The 20,683-nt window shown below is 45.5% G+C and overlaps 1 protein-coding gene across 4 annotated transcripts in view; it reads left to right on the top strand.

The window, feature by feature from the left end:
- The window catches only part of KIRREL3 (kirre like nephrin family adhesion molecule 3), a 747,957-nt gene that overhangs the window by 682,688 nt on the left and 44,586 nt on the right, over positions 1 to 20,683 (top strand). For 3 of the 4 annotated variants that reach the window (XM_081844377.1, XM_081844375.1, XM_081844376.1), the window contains 3 exons: positions 10,491 to 10,591; positions 12,863 to 13,061; positions 16,444 to 16,479. In XM_081844377.1, coding sequence (XP_081700503.1) covers positions 10,491 to 10,591; positions 12,863 to 13,061; positions 16,444 to 16,479 — 336 coding nt within the window. The remainder of the gene's footprint in view (positions 1 to 10,490; positions 10,592 to 12,862; positions 13,062 to 16,443; positions 16,480 to 20,683) is intronic. The other variant, XM_081844378.1, reaches the window with a different exon arrangement.

The raw sequence follows: 20,683 nt of genomic DNA, 5'->3' as shown, positions 1-20,683 counted from the left end.
GGTTTAAAAATGGGAGGCCCGGGGTATTTGCAGGGAAGAATCAGTAGGAAGGCTGGCTATATTCTACCTCCACAATGGCTGTGTTGGAGACTGTATGCTGGGAAGCACAAGCAAGGGGAGTGTTGTTCCATTCAAGTCCTTCATACAGGCTTCCCATAGGCATCTGATTGGCCACTGTGGGAGCAGCATGCTGTTCCAGCAGGACTCTTCTTAAGATTAAGTGCCCTTTCCTACTGCCGCTGAATCCCACCTATGATTGCACACTTCTCCAAGCCATTGTTCTTTCCCTGTTATCTCTGCCTTTCTCAAGATAATGTGCAGTTTTGCCTTAAAGTGCTGATGTAGAGGAAGGGTACTTCCAACCATGCATTTGTATGCATAACTGCTTTGGAAGGCAACCTTCCCAGGGCCACATGCCCATGGTGGGTAGGGCCAGTGGCAAAAGTGGGTGGAGCCATGAATATTAACATTCCCTCTACAGAGCAGGCTGGTGCCTACGCATCTGAGTTCAAATCCTCTATGCTCTTGGTCACAATATGTGGTGATTATGGTCCTACGGGGAGACTCCATTCTCAAAGTCGTGACATCTTCCCAGGTTTTCTAGGCCAGGCACCATAACAATGTTAAACAATTTTAAAATTGACTTCATTGTTGGGTGTAGGCACAGTACCTGCTCCCCTTTCTGGAGTGCTACAAAGCTGAGTCTAGAATCCATGTCTCTTGGTTCTCTGTCTAGTCTCCCCGACTTTGAGCCAGACAGTGGGAAAGAAAGAGTAAAGCTCTTCCCAGGAGCATACGAAGAACGAAAGAATAAAAGCGGGGGAATCTATGCTTACTTTGTTTTACTTTTCGAAGGCACCCTCTCCCTCAAGCAGCCCCATTTAATATTCATTCGTTGGGCATTTGCACCATTTAATTTTAAATGCAGATAATGTAGAAGAGAGAAGCCAAGGGCAACCCAGCAGGGCCATTGAGGGGGGGTGGGAATCAACCACTCCCTTGCCTTCTGCTCAGAGCACCTTCCCTTGCAGTCCCCTTTTTCCCTCTTGGCTGCTGCAGTTTAATTACAATTCAAATAGCTTGCAGAAAGCAAAGCAATACATTTGATGAAAACAAAGAACCTTGCTATGCGCGCGCACACACACACACACACTCCTCCTGGAATTTCTGAGTAAAAGGAGTCAATTACTGGAGCACTGTTTAAAGCCAGCAAGACAGGAAATGATGGCCTCCCAGCTTCTCACCAGGTTTTGATTTTGCTTGCTACGTAGTGGAAAGTGACAACAGAGGAAATGAGAGGAGGGACTTGTGAGGAATGGTACGCTTGAGCTTCATGGGCAGTATCTAACTAGCTTGCTCCATCGATGTGAAGAGCTGTGATTATGCAATGGAACTCCACCCTCCTGTCTCTCAGCCAGCCCTAGACCTGACTTTTGCATAGCTGGAATGTAGCCCACTAAGAATACGAAGATTCCCACCCATTGCTACACCTAAGGAACTAAATGGAACTAAGATAGTAATGTCCATTAATTTCAGTAGATCTCCTCTGAGCAGGGCTAGCACTGGGTCCATCCCCCTGGTCTTAGGCCAGATGCAGACTATCAGTGTTTTGTGAGAAGAATTGAAACAGCTACCAGAAATTAAAAGTGGATTGCAGCATTCTGTTGCCCTACTTCAGCAAATTCCAGTTATTTTTTCCCTACACTATTTTGTTAGGAAACTGAAAGGGAAATGCACTGTAAAGGACAGGGGCAAATGAGCGAATATATTTTGGAAAGGCATATAACCTGCTGTGCAAGCAAAACTAGATGAATACCCATCATCCTGTATCCTTGCCACAAACAACCTACAATGACTGTTCAACGAAGAGTGAATGTAGTCTAACTTCCACATATATTTTGTGCAAGCAAACCATGGCTCTATCAACAGGTCATCTGAAGAATACCCAAGATAATTCCTGGGTTTTGTTTGCTTGTTTGTTTTCCCCTTCTGCATTTAATCTGCAGCTATTGTCCCCATCAGTTCGGATCACCCATCTGGCTGTTTGTGGGAGAATCCTCTCCCTGGGTGGAAATAAAATACATCTTGGCATATGAAAAGAAAATGATTCTCTTCTGCCTTCCACCTGCCCTGATAAGGGGAGGAAGGGACAGACAGAGAGAGAGAAACCTAGATTCCTGTCAATTGTGCAGAGGCGATGTTATCAGGCACCGGGCCCTCACCAATGTAATAATAAGGATAAATGACCGATTGCCTGGAACGGAAGATACAGCACAAACCAATTTGCTGCAGCTAATCTTGTCAAGCAGTCCCTCTATCCAGAATCCTTCTTTCCCTGTTTTTAATCCCAAGAACCAGACAATGGTGTTAACAAAAGGAACTGTGATTGTACCACCAAGCAAACCAGATTAGTGCCTGGGGCTGGGGGCTAGCACAGAAGGAAGAATCCAACAGGCAAAAATGATGTTCGTTTACAGTGTGGAATTTAGCAGGGAGGAGGGCAGGGACAAAACTGCAGTTAGTTAGCTCTGCCTATCACTGGCTCCGACTCTGGCTGCATCTACTGTTGGTATCCCTCGCTTCCGCTCCTACCAGTTCCAATGGGCACCTGCCACCAATGTTCATTTATCTGCCCTAAGCTTTATTTTAAGCTACCTCTATGTCCAGCAGCCTGGATATTTCCATCAAGCTTGAGAATCATAGAACTGTAGAGTTGGAAGGGTCCCTGAGGACCACCTATCCCGGTATGCCCCACGGAGGACCTCAAGGTCCATAAATAGCAACACCCTAGAGGTCCCGGGCCCTAAGGAAGTCAGATTAGCCTCAGCCAGAGCCAGGGCCTTTTCAACACAGCCTGGTGGAACACTCTGTGTCATGAGACCAGGGCCCTGCAGGATCTGATTTCGTTCCGCAGGTCCTTTGGCTTGGAATCAATTTGATTCCCTCCCCCTCTTTCTTTTTTCCTTTCTCCTTCTGTGATGGAACACCTACCATATTTGGGGACTTCCCTGGCTTTTTTCTGGCCCATGTAGGGCCAGTCTGGATAGTTGGCCTTGGTGAAGACTTGACATTTTTATCTCCAAAAAAGTTTGAGTTTCCACTGAAAGGAGGCTGCATTTTAATGTTTTAATGTTTTAATGTTGCATTTTAATCTTGTTTTTTAAGTTGTATTTTGATCAATTGTTTTATATCAGATGTTAGCTGCCCTGAAACCCAGTCTTGGCTGGGGAGGGTGGGGTATATATTATTATTATTATTATTATTATTATTATTATTATTATTATTATTATTACTATCATCATCATCATCATCATCATCATCAATGCTGTCCCATACAGGGATTAAACCTTCAACCTGGGCGTTATCAGCACCCCAGCTGAGCTATCCATGCTTCAGTCTCAGGTTCTTGGAGATTCTCTTTCTGCTGCAGTCGCATTACTCAGCCCATGTCCCCAGATACATGATAGACTCCTTATGTTACCAAAGTTGGCAATGAGGAAGTAGTTAATTTGTAAACCTGGCTTCACAACCCCTTGCTGGCGCTGCCCCTTTTATCTCAAGCATCGAGATCCCAGGATCCCCATTCTCCTAACAACTCTCAGCATGCTTAACAAACTACAGTTCCCAGGATTCTTTGAAGGAAGCCATGGCTGTTCAAGTGCTATCATAGTGCTTTAAATAGATTGTGCCGATGTGGCATATATATTTTTTGCATGACAGCAGCTAAAGAAAAGGAATGTCCTTCCTCAAGATGCTAGCAGTTGTTTCATAGGAAAACATGTTTTTCAGTCAGGTGCCCATTCTCCCTGGAACTTTCTAGCCTCCCTTTGATTCCAGAAAAAGTCCCTGAAACCAGAAACTTGCCTTTCATTTTGTTTGAGCCTCTGGGGCTGCACAAATAAATTGGCACCGAAGCTGTCATGGACTTAAAAGACACACAATAGCTAGACAATAACTTTTCCTCTCTCTGCCTCTTAAACAAGACTGAGCAGGGAACTTTTGTTCCCACCCAAATCGTACTAAGAACAGTGCCACCTTGTGGCTGAGCTGTATTATGACACTATCCACACAGCAGCTCAAAAAACAGTTGCAGCCGATATGGCCACCATTTATATCCATAGCAACACTGCCCAAATACTCAGCACAGAATTGGCAAGTGAGGAGAGTGGCATCCTTTGCTAGCCAGCACTGTCTACTGAGGAATCAGACTCCAGTCTGCCTCACTGGGCAGTTCATTTTCTCAGAAATCATTCTTATGTCATAATCTGTTATCATGGTGATAAGCCTCACAGATGCTGAACTCCTGGGGCGATATAATCATCCCAAATCCATTTGTTTTGGTGCTATTTAAAATCTACTTTGTTAGCAGGGTGTGGGTGGGATGGAATCCCTTCCTTTTGATTATGAAAATGCTCACCATACAGCTGAAATTCCTGTGGCCTGGCATGGAGAGTGCTGCTCTTTCACTCTTATCGGGCCCCTGACAGCACATCCCAAAGATGGTCTGATTCTTTAGAACTGATGAATTGCATGAGGTTTTATCACTGCATAAAATACAGACATCATAAACAAGGGTGCAGTCCAGGATGGAATCAGTGAAGGCCAAAGGGGGCATTTCCCCACCCATCTCACCTGTCCAACCTCACCTTCTTTCTGACAACAAGACCAGGCCAACCAGCTTCCTCCTCTTTAGCCTTAGCATCACCTCTTGTAGAACTCAGCAGGGAGGAGGAGGAGGGACAAAGCAAGAATTAGCTGGCTCTTCTTGTCATTAGCTCTGGCGACACCTACTGTTGGTCCTCCTGCCTTCTGCCCTTGCAGTGAGCAACAGTCACCACTGTCAGGAATACAACTCAGGTTTGCAGCTTTGGTTAGCAAGGAAGGTTCCCACCCTGATTCTGGAAGGAAAGCAGAGCTTCGGATTGAGCCATTTCCTATTGTTGCCAGGGCACTCTTAGCCCTCAGCTGTGTGACATAATAAATAGAGAGTGGGAACACCTCTAACTGCATGCAGAAGGCTTTCCCCCACTTCATTTCATATACCACAGCAGCCCCCCTACTTTTAAGATTAAGGGGAGGACCTAAACATTTAAGCACCAAGGAGAGCGTGCTACACACACTCATGCCAGCTTCCCTTTTCACTCCATTCTTGCTCTGTGACCAACGCTCCTCATTATGAATGAGGCACACAACACAAATGTTTACCTTGGTAATTCCCTGCTGCACCAGTCCTTCAAGTGTATTAGGCATGCAGGGATGTTAGGCTGTCAGCCAGGTCTGTTTCCCACTCAGTTTAGCATGAAACAATTGTGTAGAACATTAGATTGAAGAAAGTGGGGGCGGATAGAGAGACATGATACGGTGTGCACAGCCCCCCTTGTTTCATTCCTCATACCAGCAAGCAAACCGCCTTTGCCCTCCCAAATACAGCACACACACACACACACACACACACACACACACAGTTTGGGTTGGTAGCACATTGTTTTCCATTCCTTGCTCACAGCCACTCATGCAAATGCAAATCTATTTTAATGAAGGGGGCTAATAGACAGCAATTATGTCTCCAGCTATTTTGTTGTTCCCCTGAAATGATTTCCTTCCTGGATTTCCCCCTTCCTTCCTTCAGAGATAGCTCCCAGCTGATTCGCTCCTGGGATGAGAGAAGCTGAGGTTTCAATGCACAAATGCTCCAACAATTAGTTTCTCCAGCAGAGGCAACCTATACTCCCTCCACGTGCATTCACACATGCGCCAAGAGTTACTGGGGGCACATAATTGCACTCAAGCTGCCTGACTGGTGGTTTGTTTCTCATCTCATTTGTTCCGCAGAGTTCCTTCAGGTGAATTACTGCCAGCTATGTTTCCTCGGACCCCTCAGCATGCTGCTTTTCATTCATTTAATTTGCTTGCAGCCCGCCTTTCCTCCAATGAGCTCTCAGCAGTGTACATAATTCTCCAACACCTATTTATCCTCACCACAACCCTGTGAGGTAGGCTAAGCTGGCAGATAGTGACTGGCTTCATGAGAGCTTCAGGGCCAGGTGGAGATTTGAACCTGGGGCGCACACACACCCCAGTCCTAGTCCAGCACTCTAACCTCTGCCCCACACTGGCTGTCCGCAGAGGAACAGAGCGGAAGGGTTTGTATGGCAGAAGCACTGGTGGGAGAGGAGAATGTGTGCATGCAAAGATTGCACTGGAGTAGGAACACACTTGTTTCATTTGTCCTATCCCTTTAAGCCAAGGATGCGGCCCTTGCAGCCCTCCAGGTGATGCTGAACTAAGCCTGTGCAGCCAATGGTCAGGGGCAATAGAAGGGATGCAGTACAACAAAATCTGGAGATCCACAGCTTCCCCACTGCTTCTATAAGCCACATATTTTCAACTACCAAAATTGAAGGCACCCGGTTCTCCTTACTCTGTTTGCTCTTTGCTCCCCTTAACAGGGAGGGGCCTGCATCTCAGTGGCAGAGTTTGTACACAGGAAGATCCCAGGTTCCACAGCTGACATCTCCAGAAATGGTCATTAGGACTCCCATCTGAAACCCTGGAGAGCCTTTTCACCTAGATTAAATATGGAGATGCTCAGGGGGGTCAAATGCAGCTCTCCAAACCTCCCAACATCCCACAGGCTGCACCCCTCGCCTGACCTGCTCCAAGCCCTCCTTAAATCATTCTGCTGGCTAGAATGTGTCCTTGAACTCTGAGAAGACCTCTTGCTTGCCTAGGTGGAGGACACAGGAGGGAGTGGGAGTGTGTGCAGAACCTAGCCTACTGTATAAAGGTGAAATTCACATTTGTTGCTCCACCCACTTTTGCCTCTGGCCCCGCCCACCACCAGCACATGGTCCCCAGGAATTTGCCCAGAAGGGAAGGTGGCTCTCAGGTTGAAAATGGTCTCCCCCCCCCCCCGCCAAAATCTGGATAATGCTGTCTCAAGGGGTCAAGGGTCTGATTCGCATCCTTCTTTGATTCCTAATCCCTTTTCTGTTCTCAGACACTCTCTAGAACATTATTTTTTTTACATATCAGCCCAATGAAAATCCTGCAACTTTCTCCTTTTTAACCTAGTGGTAGGGGCATGACAAAACATGGGCAAAACTTGTGCTGTTGCCACCCCCATCCCCACAGAAATCTCTCTCCATGGTCATTTTTATACCAAAAAAAGGGGACATAGAATCAGCATTGTAGAGTTAGAAGGAAACCCAAGGGTCATCTAGTCTAACCTCCTGCAGTGCTGAATTCACAGCTAAAGATGTTGAGGTTTGTGAGAAACTGCAGCTTTGAAGTGGACAATTAGTGAGTTGGCAAGATGCCAAGTAAAGCTAGGGTACGTGAGAAAGTCTGCTTGGAGATAGGGAAGCCTAGCAACAGGTGGCAATTGGTTAAAAGTTTTCCCTTATAAGCAGCATGACACAGTAGTTTGGAGTTGGAGTGTAGAGTTTGAATCGAGTCTGTGTATATAGTCACTTGTACAAAAGCTGTGCTATACTCTGTATATAATAAAAGCAAATACAAATCAAGTTACTGTTCAGCAACTTATGTTCCTGAGTCGTCATCCTGGACTACACAGACTAAGCAGCCGGTAGCAGAGAGTTTTGGCTGAGATCCATCAACAAAAGAATCCCGAACAAATAGCCAGGCAGCTTCTGTTTAAAAGACTTCAGTAGAACCCACCAGCTTTCCACTGTCAAACAGCTCTTGCTACCAAAAAATTCAAATGTTTAGTCAGAATCTTGTTTCCTGTAATTTGTATATAGTGGTTTGCGTTCTTCCTTCCGGAACAGCAGAAAACAAGCATTCCCACTTTGTAGGGGGTTGGACTAGATGAGCCTTGAGATCCCTCCCAACTCTGCAATTCTATGTTTGTGACAGACCTTCAGATATTTGAAGGTGGCTATCGTATGACCTCTCAGGGATTGTTCATGCTTCCGCTTGTAGCGTGCCTACAAAGCATGAGTCCAAATAACTTGAATTGCTGTTTGCCCCAACTGAGCACTAAAGAGCAGTTTTCTCCAGCGGAAAGCAGTGGCACAAGAGGAAGTGGGGATAATCCCTCAGTCTTCTCTTCTCATAAGGCTTGGTTGCCAGACCCTTGATCAGGCATAGGCAAACTCGGCCCTCTAAATGTTTTTCGGACTACATGATCCCATGATCCCATGATCCATAGCTAACAAGACCAATCGTCAGGGACGATGGGAATTGTAGTCCCAAAACATATGGAGGGCCGAGTTTGCCTATGCCTGCTCTTGATCATCTTGGTCACCCTCTTCCTCACACATTCCAGCTTGTCAGTATCCTTAAACTGGACAGAGTGCTCCAGGGCAGGGGAGTCTGATCAAGGCAGAATAGTGTAGTCCTATTCCTTCCCTGGACATGCTTTTATAAAGGGCTTGGTGAGGTGGTCTTAGTTCTTTCCCTTGTCACCTCTTTCCCACTTTTGGATGACTCCCCTCCCCCCCACCCCTTCCTTCTCCTCTTGGAACAACAGCTTCCCAGTCTCCAAGGTAACGTCCCTTGCAGCTTGGGATGAGAGATAAATTTGATTCCGTTCACATTTAAGGCCTAACTTATCAAATTCCCACTTTCCAAAACAATAGAACTGAATCCCCAGCCGGCCTTCAAAATTTGCACTGGTCCGAATTTTGTGGTGCAGTTCACTGCAACCAAACAAAATTCATAGATCTGGGAAAGTTCGCAGGGGAAAGTGAGCATGCCAAGGGAAGATACCAGTGAAACTGACATACAAAATTGCATCGTATTAGGAGAAATTGCTAGCAAGTAATGGATTGTATACAAAAAATGTACTTATAAGAATAAATTTGCACTAAAATGTTGAAGAATTTTATGGGGATTAAAAAATAATAACAATCACAAATTGCCCACAAATGTGAAGAACCAAATTTACTATTGGAAGAAGGAGAAACTGGGAGAACCAAAAGGGACAGATTCATTCATCCCTTCTTGCAACATGCCCCGGCAGGCTAGCCCTTTTCCAGTGAGTGGGCTGGATTGGCAGTATACAGTGGTACCTTGGGTTACATACACTTCAGGTTACAAACTCCGCTAACCCAGAAATAGTACCTTGGGTTAAGAACTTTGCTTCAGGATGAGAACAGAAATTGTGCTTCGGCGGCGCAGCAGCAGCGGGAGGCCCCATTAGCTAAAGTGGCGCTTCAGGTTAAGAACAGTTTCAGGTTAAGAACGGACCTCCGGAATGAATTAAGTACTTAACCCGAGGTACCACCGTACTGGAAAACCACATCAACTGCAAATGCAACATGCCAGGTGGGTGGGTGTGATATTTGAAACTTCAGGAAATTTACATCAGAAAACTTGTGTGGAAGTTGCATTCCTGGGGCTGAAAATCTTTTTTTTTTCCCTCCCCTGGGAGCAGAAAACATGCAACTGATTGCTAAACTAAAATTCTGTGGTTGGATGTTAAGAATGGAGGAAGGAGAAATATCCTGAGGAGTAGTGTTGATCCTTTAATGAGATTAATTAGTCATAGAAATATTAACACAGCCACATGGCATTTATCAGAGATAGACCGCCGCTGCAAAGAAGCCGAATAGCACACAAAAAAAATCAAAAGACGCTGGATCAGAACTGGGTTGGGGGAGCAGTAATCTTCTGCAGTCTTTTTAGCCTGAGCTGTAGCTTGGGTGGAAGGATCCGCAGGAGCACCCTCTTCTGGCTCCCAGCAAATCACCTGTCAATTTGAGCCTTAGTTATGCTTTGAAGGAAGAAGGGGGAGATTCTTAGGCTGCATACACACCATACATTTAAAGCACATGACTTCCCCCAATAATCATTGGAACTCTCATTTGTTAAGTGTGCTGGGAACTGTAGCTCTGTGAGCGGTAAACTACAATTCCCATGGTTTTGGTTTTTATTTTAAAGAGAAGCCTTATGCTTTAAATGTATGGTTTGTATGCAGCCTTATAGACCCCTTCCTGGGATCTCGTGCAGCCCGAGGCAAACAAAATCCACAAGGCACTTTTCCAAGGGAAATAATAAGAACGAGAAGAAGAATCAATTTGTTGTCCTGTAGTAGAATCCAAATTTATTTGCAGGAGACAGCCAGCTCAGTTTAGCTCAGCAAGGGCCAGCCCTGCAATCTCACCCACTACTACAAAGAGCAGAGCCTAAACAACAGGTAGCCCTATAGCTCTCATCAGGAAGGAGTTCTGTGCTGCAATCAGTTGCATGGTCTATGCCTCCATGGTTGAGCACCTGCTTTGCAAGCATCTTCAATCTCTGACATCTCCAGGTAGAACTGAAAGAGTCCCTTGCTACAAAACCCTGGAGAGCTGCTGCCAGTCAGACTGAGCAAGATGGAACAATGGTCCGACTCAGAAGAAGGCAGCTCCCCATGTTCCTGTCTGTATGGGATTGTGAGCTCTATCCTGTGTATGTGAGGGGAGGGTGGAGGAATGCAGCACTATGTCACTCCCCATTTCCCTCTGTTTCTGCCCTTTCCACAGGACCACCTATAATCTCCAGCACCCAGACGCAGCACGCTCTTCACGGGGAGAAAGGCCAGATCAAATGCTTCATCCGCAGCACGCCCCCACCAGACCGAATTGTAAGTAGGCACCTCCCTGAGCAACGTAAATAGCAGCCAGAGCCCAAGGGAAATGAATCATTCATTTATTTCCCGCCCTTCAAAGGAAATTGTTTAGGACAGCTTATGTTGCATTATATTAAAACAGCATAATCAAAGCACAAATCAAAGGACATGTGCTGGACCGCAACTCCCATCAGCCTCGGCCAGCAAAGCCAATGGTCAGGAATGGTGGGAGATGGTGTTCAACAGCCCCTAGAGGGTGCCATGTTGCAGAAGGTTGCTCTTCAGCCAGGAAGGTTCCAACACTGGACTTCCTGCATATGTGAACTCCATCCAGCAGAAAATTATAAGGCAAGGGATAATGTGGAAGGCATCTTCCACTTCTTGGAGGATTGTTTGGCACCTTGGGGAATTGAAACCCAAACCTCCTATTTGGCTTTTTTGGTTTTAGCTTGTACAACTTCATGAAGATGAATGGTGCTCCAGAACAAGGGTAGCCAAGGTCTCGTGGGACTGCAGATTCCATCTTCCTTGACCATTGGCCATGCTGGGTGAGGCTGATAGGAGCTGTAGTTCAACAGCATCCGAAGGCACAGGAGGCCACCTTCTTGCTGAAGCTACACAGGTCTGGGTCTGGGCAGCGCCTACCTGCGTGACCACCTGAGCACTCTATGTATGCTGCCTTGGGTTCCATGGTGGAAGTCAGAGTATAAATGTACGAAAACAAGTAAACAAATAAATAAAACAGCAGATAAAACCAGCATAAAAAGCAATGCATATTTACAAGCATATGCTTCCCTTTTTTTGCTGCAGTAAGGATTTCTTCTGATTTGCCTATTTTTTAAAAAGGGAGGGGGGATAACTTAGGTTAATTTCTAATAATTTATTTCTAATAACTGTCTGTGTTACTAATTATGTTTTTGTTAAATTCTCATATTACTCATTTGTGTTTTTAATGATTTTCTAATACTCTTCAGACTACCAGTATTCTGTGTTCTCACTCTCAGCTTTATATGTTACCATGTACTGCTATATCTTAGGGAGGGGGGAATTATTTTTTTTAATTTTTGTTATTTTCCAATGGTTACTATCCAAGGTGGCTATATTCTTCACTGCTGGAGGCAGTATGCCTTCAAATACCAGTTGGTGGGAATCACAAGTGAGGCAAGTTCTGCTGAACTCAGGATCTGCTCGCAGCATAGCTGTCAACTTACAGATTTGAAAATAAGGGACCAGCAGCCTTGAAAATAAGGGACCAGCAGCCAAAATAAGGGACCTGCAGCCTCACCTGTTCCAGGCACTCCAGTCTTCCTGTCCTCCTGCAGTCTGGTCAAACTCATGCTGGGTAGCTTCGAGAACACTGTCCAACCAACTTTGTAACCAGAGGTTCAACTGAATAGAATCTGAATCACATGCACCACAAGGCCTATGCTGCCTCAAGATGACTCCCCGGCCTGGCTTTGCACTGCAAAGTTTGCAGCAGCACGTGCAACAAAATGGCGTCCAGCATTCAAAAACCTCCTCAGCTTGCATTAACTAGCCACACACAAGGCATGCAAGCTCCACCCCCCAGTCGTTCTTAAACTTCTTATTGGGTGAGCAACACAGCCAAGCAACCCAGTTGGAGCCTCCCTCCTCCCTGGACAGCAGGGAAGGAGGGAGAGGAGCTGCTTCCTTTGAAATTTAAGGGACATCATTTAAAGGACATTTAAGGGACATCCATCAATAAGGGACAGCAGTGGGACATGGCGCTGGAATAAGGGACTGTCCCTTCAAAGAAGGGACACTTGACAGCTATGGCTCGCAGCCTTCTCATGGGCAACTGGATGGCTACTGCAAGAGCAGAGTGCCAGACTGAATAAGCCTTTGGCCTGATCCAGCAGATAATAAATAAATAAAATCACTGCAGATTCAGGGCTATATTTTTTTCCAGCCTTGGAATGTGTGTGTGTTTGTGTGTACAAGAAAAATAACCTGGTAGGCAGTAGACAGGTCTATAGCTGAGGAGCCACCACTGAGAAGGCTCCTTCCCCAGATCACCACTTAGCACACCTCCCTCAGTGGGGCAACCAGGAAAGAGTCTTCATCTCTCACCTTTGCGTATGAACATACTGATTCGGATGAGTAAAAACTGCTCACAGAGCATGCCAGAACCCACCCCTAAATCACTTTTGAATATCAGATTTCTATGTTCTTATTCGTTAGTAAAAGGCAAAAACTTGATAAATAATTTCTAGCACGAGAGAACATTGCCTAGGGTGGCTAATCCCCGCTTGCTTTGATGTGCAGGCCTGGTCCTGGAAGGAGAATGTCCTGGAGTCAGGTACCTCAGGGCGTTACACGGTAGAGACCGTCAGCACGGATGAAGGCGTAATCTCCACATTAACCATCAGCAACATCGTGCGGGCTGACTTCCAGACCATTTACAACTGCACTGCCTGGAACAGTTTTGGTTCAGACACCGAGATCATACGCCTGAAAGAACAAGGTGGGAACTGCTATCATGGCATTCATGTTTGGAAGGGAAAGAGCCGCTTGCTGAAATGGAGAGAAGGGGTTGGAAGGTGTGTAAATGTCAAATAGCATGTAAGACCAGTGTGGCTTGGACTTATAGCTGGGTAAGGACAAGGAACCACATGATGTGGTCCTCTCTTGCGATCTTGACCTTCAGACATTACAGGAGTGGCACAGGAAGCAGGTATGAAAGCAACTCCAGTGCAGCTGAGATCTATCAGGCAGAGGCCTTAGAAAGAGACAGCAAAGAATGGTAAGGAGGGTATGAGTGCTCATGTCAAGCAGTGAGGCACTTTGTTGAAGAGCAGCAACATGAGAAACCTTCTGTGATCCTCGCACCATTTGAAAATGTTGCACAACTCTAAGTGGTGTTAACCTCAATCCAAGTTTATTTCTGCTGCTTCCTTTCTGAAGCAAAGGTACCAGTCTTAGAAACTTAACCAGGATTAGCTTAATTTCGAATTCCCTGCTGCATTGGCTTGTCCCTAAACCCTGCAGTTTGTGGTTAGCACCTCCACAACACTGAAACAATCACTTCCTGAGTATGTGCATTGGGGTTTCTTTCCAAACAAGCCACCCTTTCTTTGATTGAAAAGAAACTACCTGGGCTTTGAAGCTGCTAACTTGTGGTCTGCAGTGGGTACACCTTCAATTGAGGATAGTCTAGGGTCAATAACATGGTGCCTTCCAGATGTTGTTGGACTACAACCTCCATCACCCTTGACTATGCTATATGAGGCTTTATGGGAGTTTGGATCCAATAACATCTGGAAGGCGCCATGTTGGCTCCCCATGCAATAGCTTGTTCTGACTGGCAGCAAAACAAGCAATCACAACTAGGCAGAGCTCTTCCACTTCTAGTTATATATGCAGACACAAGACTGCGTTACCGATAACCTGCTGCCAGTTCTCCAAACCAAGGAACAAGTGGCAGATCTGAGCACTCCCTGCCTCCCTCACTTGGCTTGGTAGAGCATTTTCTCAAACTGTACCTGCCGAACTGTGGTTTGCGCAATCCCATTCAAACAAAGTTTGCACAGATCATGCAAGCCACAGTTTGCTGGTAAGGACAACATGGCAAACTAAGGTTTGAGGAAATGAGGAAGTGTTTTGGAGAAAAGAGAGGAAGGATCACTCATTACAGTCTCTCATTCTCAACCACAATCATCTGGAGGATCAGGAATGCGATATCTGAATGAGGGAGCAGGTGAAGGAAGGAAATGCATGGCGTGCAGCAACCACTGCACTTTGTGCAATTTGTGAACAAGTTGACTATCTTCACCTCTCAGCTGCTATCGTCTATTACTCCTTTTTTTTAATACTTTCTCCCAAATTCAGCAGTAGCACTGGGGGAAAGGGGAAGAACCATTCCCCCTTCAGCCCTGAAAGGTTATTTTGGTTGGAAGTAAACAAGCCTTTAAAGTATTTCATCCAGCCTAATGTCTCCTGTTGCAAAAAATGAAAAGAAAAAAGTAAACCCAAACCATGTTAATTCATCTGTCCTTTGGCACATTACACAGTCCAAGCTCAGATCTGTAACCAGTGTCTGGGAAGGGACGGCTGCAAGGTTTAATGCTGTCATGCCAGAAAAATGGAACAGAGTGGGAGGAACTAGTTCAGCAGAAGCCAAATGAAGAGTAAAATGACTAAGAAGTTCCAAGTTGCTGCCATTGCATCCCATTGTTTTGTGCTGTCATGAGCATGTCATAGCGATGGGATGTCACTCTTAGCATAGCTGCTTTAATGAGTACCCTGCTTAGCTGCTTATTAAAGCGTTAAGCTGAGTCGCCCAACAGTAAGTTTAACCACTGAAAAAGAGAGGACCTCCCTCTTAACAGGGGCAGAAATTGTTTCACATAGAAGGGCTTCAGGGCTTTGGGGTTATGATTTAGGGCTGAACGTATTTCAGCTTTGCTTTTTGGCTTGAAAATAGTTGTTTGGGACATACCTTATCCTGTCTTTTTCATGAATGTTCACTACTATTTGCAGTCACTTTCTCCCACTTTGCTGCTGCTTTCGTGGCCATTCCCTCCCTGCATTTCATCCCCCTCTCAAGTGATCCCAAGCAATCAGGGATCATGTACTGGATGTGATAACATCACGACCCTGTATAGCCAATCAGACTTTGGTTGATGTCCCTAGGGGCAAATGAAGTCTATTTAGTGTGAGAGTAACCAACATTTCCCCAAAGCACGGTCCCTTTGACTAAAACCCTGGTTATGTTCCCCTCCTCAAGAGGGCGTAGAGGCTGGGAGAGTCCCAGAGGGAAAGCTGGACCTTCATCTGGAGGCCCTCCAGTTACATCCTTCTGCATTAAATGCTAGGGCAGACTGGTAGATTGCTCTCATCAAGCTCTGATTTATAGGCAAGGCTGCCATCCAAATTAAATTGGAACTAAATGAACTTCTTAAAATTAGCCTTGGGTTCTATCCAGGGCAGATCAACTCCCTGGTTTGTTTTCCTGCCTCCTGCCTAAGCACAGAAATGTGTCTGGGTTAGCAGATGTTTCTGTGTTGTGGAGGGAGTGGCTCCCACCAAGCAGCTCTACACTGGGTTCTCGGCCGATCACAATGCAGAAAAGCACAATTAAAGACCGTTTGACTCAGGGTCATTGTTCCGGTGGCCTCATAAAGAAAAGGGTGACTGCCAAGTGCCCGCCAGCAGAGTAGGGCTCTCCATTGCAGAGGAGCTCTGCTGGAAAAGGGGGGAAATTAATCCTGGGATGAAAACCTGCAAGTGCCGCATCACTGACAATTAACACAATATCAACATTGATTTTTAATGACTGAACTGATAAGAGAGTAGACAAGAGACCTTATCAACTGCCTCTCTAATAGTCAATCCAATCATCCAGATAAAAGCATGTGGTACATTCCAGCCAGGACTGTACCTTTTGAGAATGCAAGAGGGGCAATGCATGTTTAGATATGCCCCTGTGTTTAAAAAGCATGACTGAAGGCAGAAGGCAAGTGAGTCAGGGAGAAGGCTGGGTTAAAAACACTTCCCACTGATATGCTAACATTCCATGTGCAGGGAGTCCTTTGTTTGTTTTCAACATGGGGCTCTGAAGAGGGGCAATCCTCGGTGCCAGACTACACTGCCAAGTCCCCACAGTGATTTCCACCAAAGGACATATATGAAACTCTCTTGGCTAGAAACTTGCCCGGCCTCCAGTGGCTACATTGCAATGGAGAACTTTAAACACCCCTGAGCAGCTGCCCTTGGAATTGGTGGGTGAGGAACTCCCATATACATCGTATGATTTAAAAAGAAGAAACTGGCAAAAGTTTTAAATAGAAATAACTGCACAGTTGGGATTTGGCAAGGCTGTAGACACTTGCTTTATTTTCAAACAGGTACGGAAATGAAATCAGGAGCTGGTATGGAAGCAGGTATGGAATCATGAGTGAAGGTGACTATATGACTGGCCCCGGAGCTATGTTCTATAACCACCACCACCCCAACCAAACAATGAAGTTGTATCCATCTAGGTTATCCCTCCCCTGAAAAGGAGGCTTGTGGGAGGTAAAACGACTCATTAGGAAGGGAGAATGATTTGAGTGAAACACCATCTTGGTTTTCAAATTCCATTGAAATGGCTTTTTGGTGCCTTCTGAGCTCAGGTCCTCCTATTTTTCTAAATGGGATCGTGATAAAATTAACAGTCTTGCTGCTTTGATGGAGGGGGAAATGGCAACACATTAGGAAGAGAAAGTATCCATAGATCTAAAGCTGGAAAATGCCCATGTCTTTGCTAATCCAGCTGTGTAGCAATCTGACATATATTTGCCCATGACCCCTGAACCCTTTGATGCTGGTGCCCTAAAATTGCCAGTTGCACTCTAGAACTGGATTTCAGTCCTATGTTCAGCAACCAGTAGCAAAGTCAAATTCCTGGTATAGCCGTCATCTTAGAAAAAGACACTAATTGTTGTGGTCCAGGGAAAGGTTTTGGGAGCCCATCAATCTTAGAAGCAGTTTATTGCTGACTCCATTCCAAATCCATCCAGTCTCTAAGTGCCTCCCACAAGGCCTTGATTGGACACCCAAGGGAAATGAAGGTGGCCATGTTCTTTAGTCAGTTCCATTGCATGGTTTATTTGGCTAACTTAAGCTTCTCATTTCCCTGAATTTCAGTATATGTGGCAATTATCTCCATCTGGCTGACCCTACCGCACTGTACACAGCACACTCTGGACATTTGGGTTGCATCCAGCTAAGTTCTGCTCAGAGTAGACCCACTGAAATGAAGGAACCTAAGTTTGTTTTGTCTATTAACTTCAGTGGGCCTACTCTGAGTAGGCCTAGCATTGGTCACAAACCATTGTCTCTATCATGCACCATCTTTCTTTATGGCTCTTATTTCCATTCACATTTGTCAACCTAGGACTCAACCCTGTCACCATCAGCATCTTCTCACTTGCCTCTGGATCTCTCTGTGTGTTCCTCTGATGTTTCGGAGCTAGCAGCATGTTGCCCATGCCAACTCATCCCTGGTCAGTAGGCCTTCCTTGCTTCTTTAGAATGGACAAGGAATTGCAAAGGGTTTGTCAAAGGGTTGTATCCAACCAAGTCCTACTTAGAGTAGATCCACTGAGATAAATGAACCTTAGCTAGCTATCCCTGTACTGTTGGTCTACTCTGAGTAGAACTACCATTGGATGCAACCCAATACCTTTTCAACATGGTGAACTTTCACCCTCAGCTTTGCCTTGAATTAAATATTTGCATCCAGGTGGGTGCAGCCTTCTTTCAGGCCCCCTCCAGTGCCATTTGCACCCTACTTTATCCCTCCCCAATATAGACCAGCCCACTGATATCTGTGTATTGTTGATGAACAACTTCATTGCAGTGATCTTCTGAGACCCATGAACTGCCCCATGTCCACCTGGGAACACCCATTGTTGTGCACTCCTGTCTATCTATCTGTTCCCAAAATAAAAGATGAGGGCCAATGCTATAAATGTGTGAAAGGCAAAATCTTAATTGCTCAGGTTCTTTAAGCAAATCTCTGGCTTGTTGTTGTTGCTGCTGCTGCCATTATTATTAAGCAGTATTGATCTAGAAGCAATTTTGGTGGGGTGTTTGCTTGACAGTAAATGGCTAGAGATGCAATCCCTGGCATTTCCGCTTAAAGGATCTCAATTAACAAAGATGTGGGAAATTTCTGCCTGAGACCAGAAATCTACTGCCAGTCCGCCCACTGGGACTGGTAGGCCAGGAAGAAGAGAGGCAAACAGTAGGCAGAGGCAGAGCCAACCAACTCTCATGTTGTCCCCCTCTCCCCACTGAGTTCTGTGAGGGCAACTCTGAGACGAAGGATGAACAAATGGGTAGGCATTTCTGCCCGGGACTGATTGTAAGAAGCCAGGTGGGTGGGAGCTGGCTGAGGGCAGGCTGAGGTTAATGGGGCAATCCCCTGATTGCCTGAATGTACCAGCCTCCACCACAGTCACAATAAATGGAACTGGAATAGATAAACCAATGGTTTGGCTCTATAAGGCAAGGACCTTTTGTTACTGTTGTCATCTATTTGGCAGCGCTGTGGGTTAAACCACAGAGCCTAGGACTTGCCGATCAGAAGGTTGGCGGTTCGAATCCCTGCGACGGGGTGAGCTCCCATTTCTCGGTCTCTGCTCCTGCCCACCTAGCAGTTCAAAAGCACATCAAAGTGCAAGTAGATAAATAGGTACTGCTCCGGTGGGAAGGTAAATGGCATTTCTGTGCTCTGCTCTGGTTCTCCAGAAGTGGCTTAGTCATGCTGGCCACATGACCCAGAAGCTGTATGCCGGCTCCCTCGGCCAATAAAGCGAGATGAGCGCCGCAACCCAAAGTCAGCCACGACTGGACCTAATGGTCAGGGGTCCCTTTACCTTTACTTATATGCAAACAGAGGATTCAGATCCAGGTTAGAGTAGACCCAGGACTCACTGAAGACCCTTTAATTTCAATGGGTCTACTCCTAGTGTGACTAGCCCATCTGGATCCAGCCCAAGGAGCCAACACACACACAGAGAGAGAGAGAGAGAGAGAGAGAGAGAGAGAGAGAGAGAGGGAGGGAGAGGAAGAAATCATGCACTCTATAATCTTAAGGGCTGGGTAGTGGCTCCATGTAAGCAAATCTGCACACCACTGTCAGTTCAGAGCGTTAGCACGGGGGACAGGAAATTGACACAGCAGGTAAGTTCCATGCCTGCTGCCAGAAACATGAATTGTGTGATGTAGATTGTACAGGCGCCATCTCACATGCACTCCCAGCTGCAGTGTGGGCAGGCAGGGACAAGCGAGGGCCAAATGCTGTACTATTTGTGCTCCTGCTCCCTGTTGAGACTTAACACAGCATGGGGCATTTTAATAGGAATGGCTGCTGTCATGCCGCTGCAATAACTAATCACACATTCTTACATTGGGAAGGAGGGGAGTCGGCTTCGATTGCAAGGGAAAGCAGGTTTCAAACTCAATTTAGTGTTGTCAAATTCAAAAATTAGGCCTGTGGCATTGCAGAACTTCAAGCTCCATATAGCATACAGCTTGGACCCAGATAATGAAATCTTTCATTGCGATACCTTCCTTGCCAATAGGGGATAAATAGCAAGAGCACACCCAGAGACACCAGCAGTAGGGTTTTTTTCAATAATAATAATAATAAAATCCGATTGGAAAGAAGCCCCCAGAGAAAAAGACAGTGTGCAATGATATTGTAGGACTTCATATATTCACTCTGTCTTAATGATTCCACAATAAATTGGCTCAGTTTGCACTGAGGGTGAAGGAATGGTTGGGGAGTGTCCCCCCCCCACCAGTCTCCCTTGGACTCCAGCTGGGCTCTAAAATGTCCAGCTGGGATAATTCTCTCTATCCCCATGAGCAGTAATGATAAACCCATGCATGGATTTGAACTACAAATCCAGTAACTGGGAATGGGGAGCTGGGCAAGAGAGGGCAAGCTATTATATACTGTTGGGCCTCTTCCTCTGTTAACCAAAACAATAGGAGAAATTAACCTAAGGTTAGGAATGGGAGAGAATGTTGATTCATTTAATGGCAAACCTCCCTAATTTGCAATTTCTGAAACAATTCACCAAACAACACATAGACCTCTACAGAAATTCTCACTTCTCTGGGTTTGCCAATGCAGTTTTCCAGCCAAGAAATACGTACAAAAATTGCATATTCTAAAGTGCCCATATAAATGCATATAGACATGAAAAGAACATGCAAAGATGTGTTATATTAGGGAGCTTTTTTTTGCAAAAAAAATGTGTATATTAGGCAAAACAGCATGTAATATGTAATGTGTATATTAGGCAAAACAGCATGTAATATGTATAGACTGGCATAGATTCTCCTTAAAATGCTGGTGAATTTTCATGTGGATGTGTTCTAAAAGAAAATGCAAACTGATGTAGAGAACTGAACTTAAGATTGGGAAAATAAGAAATTGAGAGAAACCAAAACTGACAGATGCACCCATCCTTGCCCAAGATCTAAGAGGATCTATCCTTTGCCTATAGCTGCCAGTCCCTTTCCATTATCGACTCAAATGAAAGATAGAGTTTTACAAAACAGCCATCATCTTGTGCTATACTTTGACAT

This window comes from Podarcis erhardii, assembly GCF_964252035.2.
Source record: "Podarcis erhardii genome assembly, chromosome: 16".
Taxonomy (NCBI): Eukaryota; Metazoa; Chordata; class Lepidosauria; order Squamata; family Lacertidae; genus Podarcis; species Podarcis erhardii.
This window is presented reverse-complemented; position numbering and strand designations above follow the sequence as displayed.